Raw genomic sequence first — 17,374 nt, 5'->3', positions numbered from 1 at the left:
CCATAACAACTCACATTTATGAGTTTTGATAAAACATTCTTTAAGTTCTTTATGTAGCCTAGAACTATCAAATAAACAATATTTTTACTATACATTTATGAAGCTTATGTTAATTTTACACATGTTCATGTTAACTCAGTGCATTAACTAATATAATAAATACAACTTTTGATCTTAAAAGATGTGAGATTAGATTATCATTAACTAAGATTAGATTAATAAGTGGTGTAGTAGAAGTATTTTTCATTGTTAGTTTTTAACTAATGTAGATTTACCTTCATTTTTCAGCTATTTCATTTCTTTGAATTCCTCTGAGCTGGGATCAATTGATCATCCATAGTTTTTCTAAATTTGTAAGTGAAGTGTATACTTCTATTACATTTTACTTGTCATTTCCCTAAATTTGATTTGGCTGCAGCTCCAGCTGTCATTCGTCCATATAATCATAGATCTCATCAGTTCAAAACCAGACACATCTTGTTCGATTTTGCACATTTTACATTTTGTTTTTCAATAGGCCTATGTAATATATGCGTTGTCCACTTTTTATCATTTTAGGTCATGGTTATGCCGCGTTCCTGGCAACCTGTAACCCGTGTTTTTTCAACTCGTAACTGGGAGTACATCGATCTAGTACGAATTCACGGGTGGGAAGTCACGGGTTTGACTGCCGTTCCAGTGCACTTTCACGGGTATAAGGTTGGAAAAACACGGGTTACAGGTTGCCTGGAACGCGGCATTAGTTATGTGCCCCATACAACATTTAATTTAAACTGTTACGTCCCTTTAGATTGGTTTTATATTTGGCTATAGGGATAAATAAAGAGGTGTGTGTAACTCAATTTGAAGGACAAGGCAAATAAATGGAAAAATGTCAATTCAAAAACTCCGCTCAAAGTAGGCTATTTATTTTTACAGTGCCAAAAATGTAAGAATGAAGAGAAAATAATATTTACAATATTTACACGGAAAAACAACACACACAAAAAACAATATCAAACAAAACAAACAAAGGTGGGAAGGCAATTCCAGAGATGCCAAATAAAATAAATACATTTATTCTAGGATTTATTCAGCTAAACTAACTACCAAACGAAAAATGTATAAAGAAAAGTCTTTGGCGTCAAGACCCCCAAACTAAACTATACTAACTTACCACATAACAAAAATTACAGGGTGTGGCACTCTCCTAAACCTAGTGTGTCTCAAAACGTGTGTGTGTGCAATGTGCAGTCGGCCTATATGTCGCACAATTTACTAATCCCTCCTTCCCAGCCTCAAACACACCGTGATGACTGAACAAGGATGAACAACAGAATGAAAAACAAACACACTTCACAACCACTATACGACAATTGATTAAATCACACAATAAACACACAGAATCAGCGGCAGCGAGCCGGACAAAGACAAATGCCAAAGTGAGCAAAAAGCTGGGGAGGTTAGGTATAGCAGAGATCCGGGTATTTGTGGAAGGCGGCGCAATGTGATAGGTTTGGTGAACCGGGACGTCATAATCCTTCAGGAAGACTGACAGGCTGTAGAAGTGTAGATCGATCCAATGAACATCTGAAATGACATTCAGAAACACACACACACACACACACACACACACACACACACACACACACACACACACACACACACACACACACACACACACACACACACACACACACACACACACACACACACACACAACAACAACAACAACAACAACAACAAACTACCCACACATACCAACACTCTTACACGTATAACAAAACCGATAGTTCACTCAAAAATGTAACCCTCATCCTTCCCTTGCACTTTGTAACATGTTTCCCTGGCGGGTCAAAATGACCCGAAGCCCTAAAATTACTTTTTTGTTTTTGTTTTGAAAGCTTATTTTATTTCATTTTGATAATATTTTTTACATTTTTTAATGCAACTTTTTTGGGAGATTTATTTGTTATTTTCTATTTTATTTACCTTTAAATTACTAGATTTGATCAATAAATAATAAATAAATAGTAGGCTAATTTAAGCACATTCCTCACATTGTTTTAACTTAAAACAATAAAACTCATAATTTCTTGCCTAACCCTTTTAATTCAGCTCAAAATATATTACATTTGCGCCCTCAGGCCATCCGAGATGTAGGTGTCTTTTTTTCTTCAGTAAAGATTTTTAGCTGAAACCGTAGTCCTGATGATTCATACAGTATTATGCAAGTTAATGGCTACTGTCACTTTGAGAGTCAAAAAAAACAAACATATACAGGCAAAACTAAATGAAATAAATGTGGAAATGGAAATAAATAAATGTATAGCCTAAATAAATGGGGAAAAAATGTGAAAAAATACAATTATTCATAAATAAGGAGATAAAAGTATAAATACACATTTCATATTTATTTGTGTGTTTATTTCTTATTTCGGCAGCTTTGGCCTTTCATAATAGACCACACAGTTACTTGAGCAGCTGATGAAATTTGACTGAGAAATATTGTAAGTATTAACTAGAGTAGAGTAGTAGGCCTACTACTTGATAAAAAAGCGCTGAGTGCATAGCAGACCTCTCTGCGCATGCGCGAATCACATGTTGGTCTGTTGTTATTGCCAGCCAGTGCTGTACAAGTCAGTGAAGGACAGAAAGCGGCACGCGCACACACGGGCGAGCTGGATTAGACTCGAGCTGGATCTGGCAGGATGACATGCTCAGATAAGAAGACTACACATGACGAGTCACTGATTAAAACAAACTGTCGCCGCATGCGTATGTTACAGCTGTCGACGCCGCTTTGTGTAAAGACATTCAGCCAGTGTCACGGTCGCATCTAGTGCACGCGCAGAGATGGACGCGCATCTGTGGGATCAGCTCCAGGCTGGCAGCTCGGAGGTGGATTGGTGTGAAGGGAATTATCTAATTTATCCTGGAATAGCGGAATTTTATAACACGGTACGTCAGTCAGCACTCTCTTTGTTTTGTTTCATGTGCCATATTGTCGCATTAACATATGAGCGGCTGGCAGAGTGGCAGTTCGAAGTCTATCAACTTTAGGACTGCTTTGCCTGTGCTTTGCTTACATCAAATACGATGTTCAAACATGTCTCTATCTCTTTTCAGATAAGCAACGTGCTGTTTTTCGTCTTGCCTCCAATCCTCATGTGTCTGTTTCGTCAGTACGCCACACATTTCAACAGTGGCATCTATCTCATATGGACTCTACTGGTGGTTGTTGGTAAATTTCATCCTTCATTATTTCCAGTGACCGTGACCTAAATTTAACTTACACAAGTATGCCGGAGCTCAGGTTTTTCAGCACATAGGAGGTGGCAGTTAGTGAACTCGTTCTTCCTCCTTTTCTGGAATATCGCTAGTCTTCAGGAAATAGCTGAGCAGTTCAGGAAGGGCTACTGAGGAAATACGTTATCTCAGTAAAATATTCAGTATTACAGCAGTTATATATCCGTGGCATGCAGTGGTGTTATGAAATGTCCTCACAGTTTAAAAAAAAAAGTGTTGTTTTTTTTAGAAATCACATGTAAATTGATGTCTCAGTTCAGTGCTGGTTCTAAACTTCTGCCAAACTTTGTGACCTCCAACCCCTCAATCTGTTATTTCAGAGCAGTTTCACTGTCAACAAACAACAGTGAGTTGAAACGTTCAGTAATACAATAAAAAAGAAGAAAATTACAAACAATAGACAACTACAATAGAAAAAAAATATACAAATGTAAAAAACAATATACCCTACAAAAATAATAAGCTACTATACAGATATTACATAATCACATTAAAAAATTAAACACTGCATAGTCTTCAGTGATTGAATTCAGTAACCATTTAAACACTATATTTTATTTGTGAACTTATGTTCAGCTGTTCAATAGTCAACTTATTTTCAAGTCATCAAGCTCAGTAAACACTGGTCACAGTGGTTAAAAAGTATTTATTTTAATTTTTTTTTTTAGAAAATGACCGATCGTTTCGCTAGATAAGCCCCTTATTCCTCGGCTGTGATCGTGTAGAGGCCTTTGATGCTGCATTGAAACTGCAATTTGGACCTTCTTCAACCCGTTGATAACCGTTGATAACCGTTGAAGTCCACAATATGGAGAAAAATCCTGGAAAGTTTTTCTCAAAAACCTTAATTTCTTTTCGACTAAAGAAAGAAAGACATGAATATCTTGGATGACGTGGGGCATGTGGGTGAGTAAATTATCAGGAAGTTTTAATTCCGAAGTGAACTAATCCTTTAATTTCACCAAGCTGATTGCTCACTAAAACCCCCCACAATCATCATGTTTTCAAGTCTGATTTTGACGTGTCATAAAGCTGTGATATCCATGTGGGAGAGCTGTTTACTGTTCACGAAAACAAAAGGTGGGATTTACTGCATGAACCTACAAGGCTTAAGCCTTGTCTGTGAAACCTGGGGTTCACTACCCAGGGTTAAAAATGACCTTAGGTTACAAAGGACATTAATCCTGGGTTAAGGACAGCATGAGTCGATCCCTTGTCATTGGAGCTTTTTGTTCAGTTTACAGAAGGCCTCACAGACCAAATTTCACTTGGTCGTCTGCAAGATGTGTTAATATTCACATGACCCGAGCGCTTCACAAGTCTGCATTTGTGAAGCGTAACATATTTTAAACAGTGAAGCTCTATGTCCCTGTCAGTTTTAGGTTTACAAAAGCTTCCCTTCTCACACTGGTGTCACCCTCGCTGCTTACAGACAACCAGAGCTCCAGTTTTATCAAGCTTCTTCCTTTTTACTTACTATTTGTGGCTACTTTATATTCTGTCATGTAGCCACAAAGGTTAAGACAATCACTTGGGAAATTGGTCCGGGATTTGTGCAGGAGTGTGACTTGTTCCCAACAAACCGCTGGTGTATTTAAAGCTCGCTGGCAGTTCTGTTTGTGGAGCAGCATGGGAAGGAAGCCAGCTCAGCACAAACACTGCTCTGTACAAATGTCTTCAGAGTTTTTCCGCTCTAAAAGAAGCTGCTGACTTAATTAATCCGGGTGGAATTTTGAGTCAAAGTCCTCCTTGCCGTCATATAATACAGTTAGTTTAGTCAAAGGATTAGACACAGACATAGCTGAATTCATTCAGGACAGACCTTTAGGTGATTCAGCGCTGTTCGTGTAGATGGAGGAATGTTTTAAGAACACTTTGAAGATTTTTAACTGGGATTTAATTGGCAAATTATTGTGTGTAAACTTTTGGATAAATAGTGGCTGAAATACAAACATCTTCTAGGAATATAATTAAAATCAAGTCACATTGATTTGTAGAGCGCTATACTATACAGATACTTCACATTAATAAGCTGGAAAAAAGAAGTACACTTATTTTGATGTGTTGACTTAACATACTAAAGCACATGGAGAGAGTATTTATAAATGTACTAATACAGTATTTACAACTGTATTGTGTTATTTGAGATTACATTTAAAGTTAATCTTCATCATTACAAATACAAATACACGACACACGTTTCAATAGTATTGATATTAAAGTATATTGCTGTAAATGCTTGTCAAGATATTCAGCAAAAAACTTTAACCATATTTCAAAGACAATAGAAGTAATTCTGAAAATAATATAAAGATGTACATAGTAATACAATTTTGTAACATGGTTATAAAAAGCATTCTAAAGTTCAGCTAATTGCATTTAATATAAATGTAAGCTATAGTAACATGCAATTAACTGTCCGAAAACATTATTATATTATATTATATTTTATATTTAAAATAAACGTATCAGTACTCTTATTAATAATATGCTAAAGTGTAGTTCTTTTCAAGAGAAGTCAATGGAACGGAGCACTTTAATCCAAAATTTTTACATTCTTTAAAATTAAATTCAAAACATTTTTGTTCGTTTTTAATGTACAATCATACGGCTGTTCTTTAGGTATTGGCTCCACTTATTTCCATGCTACGCTGAGCTTCCTGGGACAGATGCTGGATGAACTGGCCATACTTTGGGTGCTCATGTGTGCCATCGGCATGTGGTTTCCCAAGAGATATCTTCCCAGGATATTCCGTAAAGACAGGTGTGCTCTCATATCCACAAGCACACACATTTTGATCGATAGTGATTCTGCACAACGTTCTGCACTGCCTTTCTCTTGTTCATGTTTTTTTTTCCTTTTGTCTTTCCCTGTTTGTCACTAGATCGAGGTTTAAGATGGTCATCGGCATTCTCTCAGGGATCACCACCTGTCTGGCCTTCATCAAGCCAGCGATAAACTCCATCTCTCTCATGACGCTGGGAATCCCGTGCACTGCTCTTCTCATCACTGAGCTAAAGAGGTCAGTGCGCTTGTTGAAACTCAGGATCAGTCCTCTAGTGCTTTCCATATTATCGCATTACATATTTATTGCTGTGCATGTTCATTTCAAATCACAGTGACAGCTCCCTTTAAATAGCCTTTATATGTCTTTATTTATATTCCAAAGTCCCTATACGTAAAGCATATTTTAAAGGCAGTCTTGTATTTGTAATATGAATTGGATTTAATGTATAGGAAAGCACATGGTTTCCAGCTTCAAATCAGTATTGCTCATTACTAAAGTTAGAGGTTTGTTCAAATCCATAACCCTATGGGTCGCTTAACTTGTCTCTCATGTTTTGTGTGCTGCTCCTTGTGAAAAGTACACTTTAGCTTACTTTTAAAAGGAGTAAGTACTTATTATGAAAATAATGTATTTTAAAATAAAATACTTGTAATGTAATGTTTTCGGACACCTAATTGAATGCTAGTTGGTATTAAATGAAAATTTATTATAGTTTACATTTACATTTATATTATATATTTATTAGGGCTGTAACGATACACCAAACCCACGATTCGATTCGTATCACGATTTTTGACCCACGATTCGATTCGTATCGTGATTCTATCACGGGGGCGGGGGCTTGAGGGGGCGGGGCTTGTGGTGAAAAAAAGAGATTTTGAGAGAAAAAAAAAATACCGGTATTTTTATTAAATAACATTAGGAAAAACCTGTATAATCTAAACACCAAAGAACAATAATAACTATGCAAATTATTAAACTATACTAGGCAGTGTAGGCTGCTGCTTTTGGGTTGTGTTCTGTACTCCAACTAAATTGATTTCGGGATGGTGCCGTAGGATATGCATCTGCATGTTGGACGTGTTGCCGGTCAATTGAGGATTAATTTAATGCACTTTCTGAGAACTTATATTTCAAGTTTTGGCTGCAAATTTCACGTCTATAATGCTGAAATTGCCAAATTTTAAATAATTTATCCTCAACTAGTTTTGTGGTGTAGGTCTACGTATTTTATAATGTTAACTTCAAATAATACTAATAGTAATTTAAAGATGTGGTAGTTCTCAGGGCCTGAATTTCGTTTTGGAAAATGGGGGGGAAATCCCCCCTTAGATGATTCTCATGGGGGGGATTTTTTTTGTTTGAGGGGGAGAAAGGGGGGGCATTTTTTCCAAACAAAATTATTACATTTATCTTGCCTAAATGTTTGCGCTCATTGCATTTTTGCAATGAGGTAATATTGTTGTTAAGAATTTACACATCACAAGGAAGCTTGATTTAAATTGTTTAATTAAATTGAAAAAGGTAGCACAAATAAATACAATAGAATAAAGATACAAATAAAGACAATTAAAGAGAAAAGTTTTTGAATAGGTCTAACACTAGTATTCATATACAGATACTGAATAAAGTAATCAAATGGAAAATAACACTGGGTAGTATTTTAGTCCTGAATAAATTAAATACATAGGCTATTAAACCTGATTCCTTTAACTTAAAGCCATCTTTTGTTGTTTTGACAACAAAATTAATGACAGACACATATGGCTTCCGTCACTTTAAGAGCTAGTGCACGGATCCTGTGTTCATTATACTGGCATGCGTTTTATGCTTATTAAAGACAAAACCGACTATATTTAGAGTATAGCCTACTCACAAAGACCGAAATTGACAATTTTGCGTGTTAAAGCAATATAATCCGCGAAAAATAGTTACTGGCCAGCTGTTTTTGAGGCGGATTTTCTATGAATGTGCGCATAGAAAATAATCTCAGAGAGGGCGCGAGCACTGATTAGTTTAAAATCGCTTGAATGTTTAAACTGGTAAGACTTAAAAAGACTTCAGTCACGATGCACTGCTGGCCCGATTGTGCAAGTGAATATTCCGTCATGTCCCGACCTTACAGTCTATGGTCCCGACTCCTAAACGCGAGTGTGTATTATCGCCGCAGCGCTTGATGCTTGCCTTACACAACACATTATGAGAAGAGATAGAAGACGCGCGGCACCGCTGAACACTCACGCTGTTTGTGAAATTGCGTCTGGAAGATAGTTGTTAAAAGAATGATTTGCGGGAATGATTAGAATTATGCGCAATACCCGCGCCGAAATTCGAGCCCTGGTTCAGGACAGGAAGGATAACTCTGGGAGTTGGAAGGGGTGTGATCGCGATTCTGCCTTCTCACATCGCGATACAGGATCGTGGACCTGAGTATCGCGATTTCGATTTTATATCGCGTATCGTTACAGCCCTAATATTTATATACATTTATATGACTCCAGTTCAGAAGTTGACCTGTTGACATAAAGTAAAAAGGAATTATCTGCATATAGGGCTAAGTCAGCGGTACATAGAACTATACTTGCCATTTGTTGTTGGTTCAGAAGGAAAGGTTGTTAGGTTGTTGCTGTTTGCCTGCCATTCTTGCTCTGTCTACACATTGTACGTGAAACGCGTTGATGACGTATGATGTCTGCGTGAACAGACTGCGCAGTGGTATGTTAACACACGTTGACTGATAGGAAACACATGCTATCATTTCATTCGGACCGAATGCAATGATTAAACAAATATTTTTATGGTCCTACGCCTTCCACAGATAATATAAATCTATAAAAATACATTTATACCGCTTAACATAGTGATTGCTATCAGGATATGAGGAGACTTTCAACCAGCTTGACAAAAATGTTTCTGTAGAGAATCACCTATTGCACCTTTAAAGTAAAACTTTTAATTTGACATTATTAAAGGGGTCATATAATGCCATTTTTGTACAAGCTAGAATGATTCTTTAGGATCTAAATTAAAAGTTTGTAATATACTTTAATTAAAAATTCTCATTAGTATTGTAAGAAAACAGTTATTTTACCTGGTCAAAAACAGCTCTGTTTTCAGCACGCCGTTTCAGTGTATATGACTTTAAATGATAATGAGCTTTGCTCACCCCGCCTCTCTGTTCTGTGCGTACACCGTTTGTAACACAATAACACAATAACCATAACGCGTTGTTCAGTATAAACGTGGGATTATGAATTATATTGAGAACATCATACATAGAAAACATGCCATAATGTACCCTGAGTGTAAACCTTAGACGCATTCATTGTGAAGCGTGCAGCTAGCGATTTGCAAAGATTAATATAACGTTAAATATTAATATAAAGTTTAATCAAACTTTACACTCACTTCAGTTGTTCTAGAGGTTCAGCAGGAACACGAATATCTGGTACCGATCCTTTTTTCATGAGCAGCTTCTTTGCAAATCCAGCTTTATACTGATCCTCCTTTATAAAGCAGTCTGGTGAGAAATGATTCGCGCAAACATGAAAGCATTGACGTTGCTCGTGGGGAATATTCCCTTCGAAAACAAACTCAGCCACTGCGTCTTCAGCGGTAGGAACATTAAAATGACTGCTGTGTTCGTTATTACACCCAAGAACAGAACACCACAATCGCTTAGACACCATTCTGCTCATAGACAGTGCTCCAGCATATCAACAATGACCGCGCCGGTCCGCGCAGACTATGATTGACAGCTGGCTCACGAGCGAGGGCGGGTCTGTGTTGAAACGATGTTGTCAATCAACAATCGCGGGAGGGGCGTCCGACCGTGTGACGTCACACGGTCGAACGGCTCAATTTGAGGCAGGGGAAAACATATAAGGAGATTAAAACAAAACCACTGGATGGATTTTTATCATTTTATAATGGTTGTGTACAGGCACTGCCAACACACATTTCAGTACGATCAACTTGTAAAAGTGCATGTACCATTATATGACCCCTTTAAGAAGTGCTCTTTTCTAAAAATGTACTTAAGTGTTTTAAGAGACAAAGTTAATAAAGTGTACTCCCGTTAAGCAAACCTTTTATTTAATTAATTATATAGTATCTGCAAGTACAGTTTTTAAAAAATATAATTTTAAGATTTCAATTACACTACAAGTGCACATTCAATAGAGTTAAGCACACTTTTTTTCACAATGGGTGAAAGAGGCCTGACTTATGATTTGCACCTGGAAGACCATAAAACAGGTAAAGAAATAAAACAAGATACCATAGATGTACATTAAACAAGGGACCCATCTTGAGGTTGGGCCACTCACATTTTCTTCAGAACATCCAAAATGTAGGTTATTAAAAGGATAGTTCATCCAAATATGAAAATTATGTCATTTATTCGCCCTCAATTTGTTCCAAACCTGTTTAAATTTCTTTGTTCTGCTAAACACAAAAGAAGATATTCTGAAGACAGCTTGTAAACAGGCTGCTTTGGGGCACCATTGACTACCATAGTAGGAAAAAAATATATTGTAAGTCAATGGTGCCCCAAAACTGTTCAGTTTCTCACATTCTTCTAAATATCTTCCTTTGTTCAACAGAACAAATACATTTATACAGGTTTGGAACAACACGAGGATGAGCAAATTATGACAGATTGTTTGGGTGAACTATCTCTTTAAGTTATGTTCAAAGGTCAATAGACAGTTTGAAACTTAAGTTTAACTAAACAGACAGTGTTGTCGTCCTAAAACACACCACCACACTGATACTTTTTGTTCTTAAAGAGAGTCGATGTGAAATTTGTTCTTTAGCCCACATGCTTGAAATCCTCTGGCCTCAGGAAACCTTCTCCAGATATGCATAGAGTTCATTTGCTTTGCTCTGTCGATGAAGAAACTGAAAATGAGATGCACTGCTGTGGTTTTCCTGATAGCGTTTCTCTCTGCGTTCAGACCGGTTAGATGTAGCTTTACCTTACAGCAAACCATGTGTGAGTTTGTAGTTTTAGTTATGTACAACAGATCACCGTGTGCTACTGTGCTTATACATTAGGAACTAACTATGAACTAATGCATGACAACTCTTAAAAGTTCAACTTTTCTCTGTTTACAAGAATTTAAACTGAATTTTGCTAAATGTTTCTTAAATATAGATGTATAATATATATATATATATTAGGGTATGTTAAATTTCTACCGTTTCTGTCTCCTAAATAGCTTGGACTTTGTGTCTCTGTTCCATTGTATCTAATGCAGTTTGTTTTGGCCCTAGTCTTCATGTGTCCTGCTTCATGGACAGTCATAAATTAAAAGGATGCAAGATTCTTGCTAAGGTCAAAATTTTGTTAAACAAACATAGAAAGTACAGTACAACAACAGGATGTTTTTTCATGCAGTACTGGTCTGACATGGAATACTTGATTATAATTTTAACTGTAGTGTGTTCTTCTTTATTTTAAGGTGACGTAGTTACACGTTACTTCATGTACTTACTATAGTAGTAACAGTAAATTATGCATAATTACAAATAACTAACCCTACCAAACCATAACTCTATAGTAAGTACATGTAATTAATTAATATTACTCAGTACTTACTTATGAGTAAGTACAATGTTACTACATCACCTTAAAATAAAGTGCAACCCTTAAAGGTACTAAATTGCAACTTCATTGTTACAAGTGTGTGATTATAAATATTTAAATACATAGCATACAAGTTTCAATAGAAACAGCTTTAAAGTATATTTGTTTTTAGATGCTTGCCAGTACATTCTGCATTAGAAGTAATTATGAAATTACATATAAAGATATGCCTAAGTCCTACTTAAATGTGTCAAAAAGCACATAAAGTTGAGCTAATTGCATTTAATATAAATTTAAACTATATTGCATTTAAATTGAATGCAGTTAAAGTGTCCAAAATCACTCTATTCAGTTCACACTTTAGTATATTATTTCCATAATAAGTGCTCTTTTTTAAAGTATGCGGAAGTGTACTTCAAGACTTTGTTTTTCAGTTTGTCTGAGTAACAGTTTGCACTTCCTGTCTCTCTCTCTCTCTCTCTCTCTCTCTCTCTCTCTCTCTCTCTCTCTCTCTCTCTCTCTCTCTCTCTCTCTCTCTCTCTCTCTCTCTCTCTCTCTCTCTCTCTCTCTCTCTCTCTCTCGCCCTCTCTCTCTCTCTCTCTCTCTCTCTCTCTCTCTCTCTCTCGCCCTTTTCTCACTATTTTTACCCCACCCCTGCTAGCGCTCTTTTTTTCTTTCTCAAGTTACACAGTGCCTTCAGCATTGTTTTCATCACTCAAAAAACATTTTTTATTTTAGAACTTTTTTCATTGGCCACTGCACTGATCTTTTACAATTAAATAATTTATCAATATATTATTAATATAATAATTTTGTAATCTGCTTGTAATTTTTTTATATTTCTGTTTAACTTTATTTTTATTGCAGTAAGTTGCCATGGAACATTACTCATGTTTTTTTTTTAGTTTAAAGGTACTCTAAGTAACTTTTTAGCCTGCATGCATTTTGTGAAAGTACATTGTTTTGGTTGTGCTTTGGCTGTGCGTGACTGTGCAGATGGTTGTGGTTCTTTCTCATAACTAAAAAAAGAGAAGAGATTATCCTACTACTCATATCCAACATTCACCTGAAGGCTAAAGAGATTTAACCAGTTTAGATGGAAAGAATCTCAAGCTGACTAGCTGAAGACGTTAATGTAGCTACACCCATTAATAAACACGGTACTTCCTTGAAAATAAATTCCAGCACAGCGCTACAACAACGCATAATTAAATGACCCTTCACAATAGATAATGCTTTACAATGAACTCTGTAATGCCGGGTTCAGACTACACAATATTTCGGTCTGTTATGATAGTCACTTAGCCTGGCTAACGTCAGACCTCGTCTCATTGAGATTGAGACTTGGGTCTGGGAACCACATGTTCATTTTCTCGTATTTAGGGCGTGGTTTACGAATGCCCAGAGTCGTTTATTGTCTATCAAATGCGCCTGTACGTAGCTCGTAGCCAATCGTTTCAATTATACCAGATGACGTATGTAGAGCGATAGAAATTCGATGAGGAAGAAGACGATGGGTCAGAGATTTATGTCTACTATATATAAACTACTTAGAACACTATCTAAGGCTGCATCGAAAGGTAACTTCGCGTCTGCTGCCATGTTGGGTCCATAGATATAAACAAACTGCTTCGGTGTGTCACATAGACGTCGTCATCGTCTTGCTGCGTCCTCCCCGTTCTGTGATTGGTCCCTTCGCTGAGACGAAAATCTGGTTCATGGTATCCAGGCTGCCTAGCAGCGTGAATAAAATTGCGCTGCGCTCAAGGCAGCATGGGGAAACCCAGGCTAATAGTCACTGTTAATTTATGCGATTTTGACTCCTAAATTCCTGTTGTGTGTTCGACAAGAAACATGTCAGACTACACGTTGCTTCCCGACCAATCATGGCTTGCCGTCTTTGACTACGTGCGTGATGTCATTGAGAAGACGGAACTAGCGACTGACTTACAGAAGCAAGAACCTAAACAAACAGGCCACCAAAGCAGTGTTGAATGCAACTTGCACTGACAAATTAAAAATGTCAATGCCATTGTTTTGTCTCAAGAGATGCACATCAGTAATGTTTTTTTTTTCTAAGGCATGTTTATAAAAGCTACTTAAGTGTCCTAATTGGACTAAGGCCTAATTCTGGCTTAATCTAAGCACTGTCTGTGAAACCAGGCCATAATCTTTCACATTAAACCACTGTTTGGCAATTGCTACTATTAAAGCACTGGGAGAGGGAACGAGACAAGCGGGAAAGCCAGAGTGCTCAGATTCCCCAGAGGTTGGAGATTTAGCTGCTCCATATCAACCTTTCTCGCTCGTTCTAACCTAAACTAACCTTCGCAACTCCTACAGCATACACACGTCAATGTGACAACGTTTCTCTATTTATAGATATGACTAGACTAGAGAGACTAGACTAAAAAATTCAACTGCAAATGTCCCCAAACTGCAAACTTTGTCCACATATATTTTTATCTAATACGATTAAGTTCTCAGTGCGTTCATTTCACATCCATGTCCTTTGTCCCTTCCTTGTTCAAAATACGTCTCTTCCTCGTATTTGAGACATATTTTTAATAGAAATTACATTGTCATATAAAAATGTTTGCACATTTTCAACGTTTTCACACTCAATTCAATGTCATTTTTTTTACAATACATATTGTTTTAAGCAGTTTTACAAAGAACAACCTTACTAACACCTTAATAATAAATATATTTGATTGAATTTCAGCTTTATTAAAAATCGCTTTCGTCAATTAAAATAGTTTTAGTTTTAATAAACAATAACAACACTTCAGCGGCTGTCTGTAATTATGGCTGTGCAAGAAACATTCATCCGTTAGCAGCCATGTTTGTGTAGCGTTACAACAAGAGATTTGGTTGGTTGTGTGTGGGCATCATTTACAGTTATTTACTGTTGGCCATTTTATCCAATGCTAAATCAGATGTACTAGATATAATCGCGAGTGCAATCACTAATAAAAGTAATAGTACACATCTTCCAAAAGCTGCACTATTTGACTGGTTGTGTGGCATTATATTAGTATCATTGAGATACTATTTTCTATTTATATAGTTTTTTTTAACTGAATTTTTATGTCTATTTATAGATATTAGATAATAGATATAGTTTGTTGTGTTTAGTTATTTTAGTACATCAAGTTAAACTAAATGAAATAAAATGTTAACTGAAATAAAATAAATAAAAATAATTTTCAAGTTAAAAAATGGTTTTAGTAATAATACTTTACAATAAGAATCTGTTAACATGAACTACTTAGTTAACTAATGGAAAATACTTCTAAAGCATGTATTAATCTTAGTTAATTTAAACATTTACTAATACATTATTGAAATCAAAAGTTGTATCTGTTAATATTATTTACCGTAATGGACCTGAGCTAACATGAATAGTTGTATTTTTATTAACTAACGTTAAGAAAGATGAATAGATACTGTAACAAATGTATGAACAGTATAGCACCTGTTAATCAAACACATCCTGCTTGTGTTTATAATGTCTGTAGGTGCGACAACCCGCGTGTGTTCAAGCTGGGTCTGCTCTCGGGTCTGTGGTGGACTCTTGCACTCGTGTGCTGGATTAGTGATCGCATTTTCTGTGAGATGTGGTCATCTGTCAACTTCCCGTATCTACACTGTGCCTGGTAAGTGCACTTGTCACATCATACAGCACCTAGTGTGCATGCTCAGTGTGCTGCACATACAAGTAAGCCACCGTGAGCATTGTCAACACATTGCAACATTGCTTTACTCTGTGTACTTTTCCTGTAGAGCAGGGTTTCCCAAACTGGTGTTCGTGAGGGGAGTTTGGAAGTAGCTACTTATTAATGAAATCACAAAAGAGAAACATTAAAAATGCACGTCATATGACCATTAAACAAGATTTAAGACCTGTGAATGTGTTGTTAAATTATTAAAGTATTAACTTCAAATTAAAATTCTAAATTTTAAATCTTTTTAGTAAAGTTTACATTTAGTATACGTCAAAGGGGTTCAGCTCAAAAAAAAGTTTGTAAATGTAAATTACCAATTTAGTTGAACATGAATGCAGTTTAGGGTTATTATATTACTAAAATTAAAACTAGAACTAAAACCATGAAAAACATTTTTGTTACTTTAAAAAAACGTATTTTATTTCAACTAGTTGCCAAGGGGACCTTATTCATTTAGTTGAACTCGATGCACTAAAACAACACATTAAAACTGAAATAAAAAATTATATAGACATATTTTTAAAAACAAAAAATAATAAGAATGTCAAAACAGAATGACAAAAACATTAACTAAAATGAAAACAGAAAATACAAAAATGAAAACATTAAAAAAATTGATAGAATTATAGTATTTTTTTTATATATTATAGATAATTAATATAAAATAAAATAGTGTCAATGATATTAAAATAACACTGATGTACTTTAATAAATGTAATACAGAATACCTTATTCAACTTTTTGTTTTCTCTCAAAGTATCTATTTTTGTACACTGTAAAAATATTTTTTTTGAAGTTGTAAATAAAAGATTGTAAGAATACTTTTTTACAAGAAAAAATGGTTCAGTCTTTCTTCTGCAAAATTTGTTTTACTTGCATTTCTTTGTAATTATTACTGAAGTTTCTGAGTGAAAACTGAGAAGAAGAAAAAAGTGGTGTAGAATTTACTTTTGAATTTAGTGTAGTTCACCCAAAAGTAAAGATTCTGAAATGTTTGTAAACTGAAAACGTTATGTCTCATATAACTGTACAGATTTTTGGGCTGATATCCATTTTTAAAAATAAACCAGTAATTATTGTTATAATATATAATTTGCAGCACATTTCTCCCCTTTATGCATCTGTTTATAGGCATATCCTGATCTGCTTGGCGTCCTACCTGGGATGTGTTTGTTTTGCGTATTTTGACGCGGCGTCTGAGGCTCCAGAGCAGGGGCCGGTTGTCAAATTCTGGCCCAGTGAGAAATGGGCTTTTATTGGGGTGCCATACGTCACTCTTCTCTGTGTGCACAGGAAGCCCTCTATTAAGTTGACTTAACCTGTGCTTCCTAAGGTGTCTGACTATACTTCAATGCACTTTGTTATAGACATTCACACAAAGGAGAATCTTGTTTTTGCATGTGGATTTGTAAGGTTTTGTTTTTGGGGGGAAGATTCAGAGTATTTAGTGTCTTAACAGCACAAATAGAGCTTTAAGTTTACTTTGGGATAAATTCTGAGTTTCATGTTATAACTATACATGGTGTTATAGTACCTGTCAAAAGTTTGGAATGATTAAGATTTTTGAAAGAAGTCTCTTCTGCTCACCAAGGGTGCATTTATGTGATAACTGAAATAAATGTTTGAATATATTTTAAAATGTAATTTATTCCTGTGATCAAAGCTGAATTTTCAGCATCATTACTCCAGTCTTCAGTGTCACATGATCCTTCATCATTCTAATATGCTGATTTGATGCTCAAGAAACATTTCTTATTATAATCAATGTTGAAACCAGTTTTTGCTACTTAAAAGTTTGGGGGTTAGTAAGATAAAAAAAAAAAAATGTATTCACCAAGGATGCGTTAACTTGATCAAAAGTGTTTATAATGTTACAAAATGTTTCTATTTCAAATAAATGCTGTTCTTTTGAATCTGAAAAATCATGAAAAAATATATCATTTCTTACACAAAAATATTAACCGGCAAAAAGTGTTTTC

General features: G+C 35.7%; 1 protein-coding gene across 1 annotated transcript; it reads left to right on the top strand.

Moving 5' to 3' along the window:
• Positions 1 to 2,607: 2,607 nt before the first annotated feature.
• On the top strand, positions 2,608 to 16,891 carry acer2 (alkaline ceramidase 2). The gene is made up of 6 exons (XM_056257843.1): positions 2,608 to 2,940; positions 3,109 to 3,223; positions 5,911 to 6,052; positions 6,174 to 6,311; positions 15,189 to 15,326; positions 16,527 to 16,891. Exons 1-6 carry the CDS (start codon positions 2,836 to 2,838, stop codon positions 16,711 to 16,713), a joined length of 825 nt encoding a protein of 274 aa, XP_056113818.1. The 5' UTR covers positions 2,608 to 2,835; the 3' UTR covers positions 16,714 to 16,891.
• Positions 16,892 to 17,374: the final 483 nt, after the last annotated feature.

Source organism: Rhinichthys klamathensis, unplaced genomic scaffold (assembly GCF_029890125.1).
Source record: "Rhinichthys klamathensis goyatoka isolate OS25496 unplaced genomic scaffold, OSU_Roscu_1.1 h1tg000145l_1, whole genome shotgun sequence".
Taxonomy (NCBI): domain Eukaryota; kingdom Metazoa; phylum Chordata; class Actinopteri; order Cypriniformes; family Leuciscidae; genus Rhinichthys; species Rhinichthys klamathensis.
This window is presented reverse-complemented; position numbering and strand designations above follow the sequence as displayed.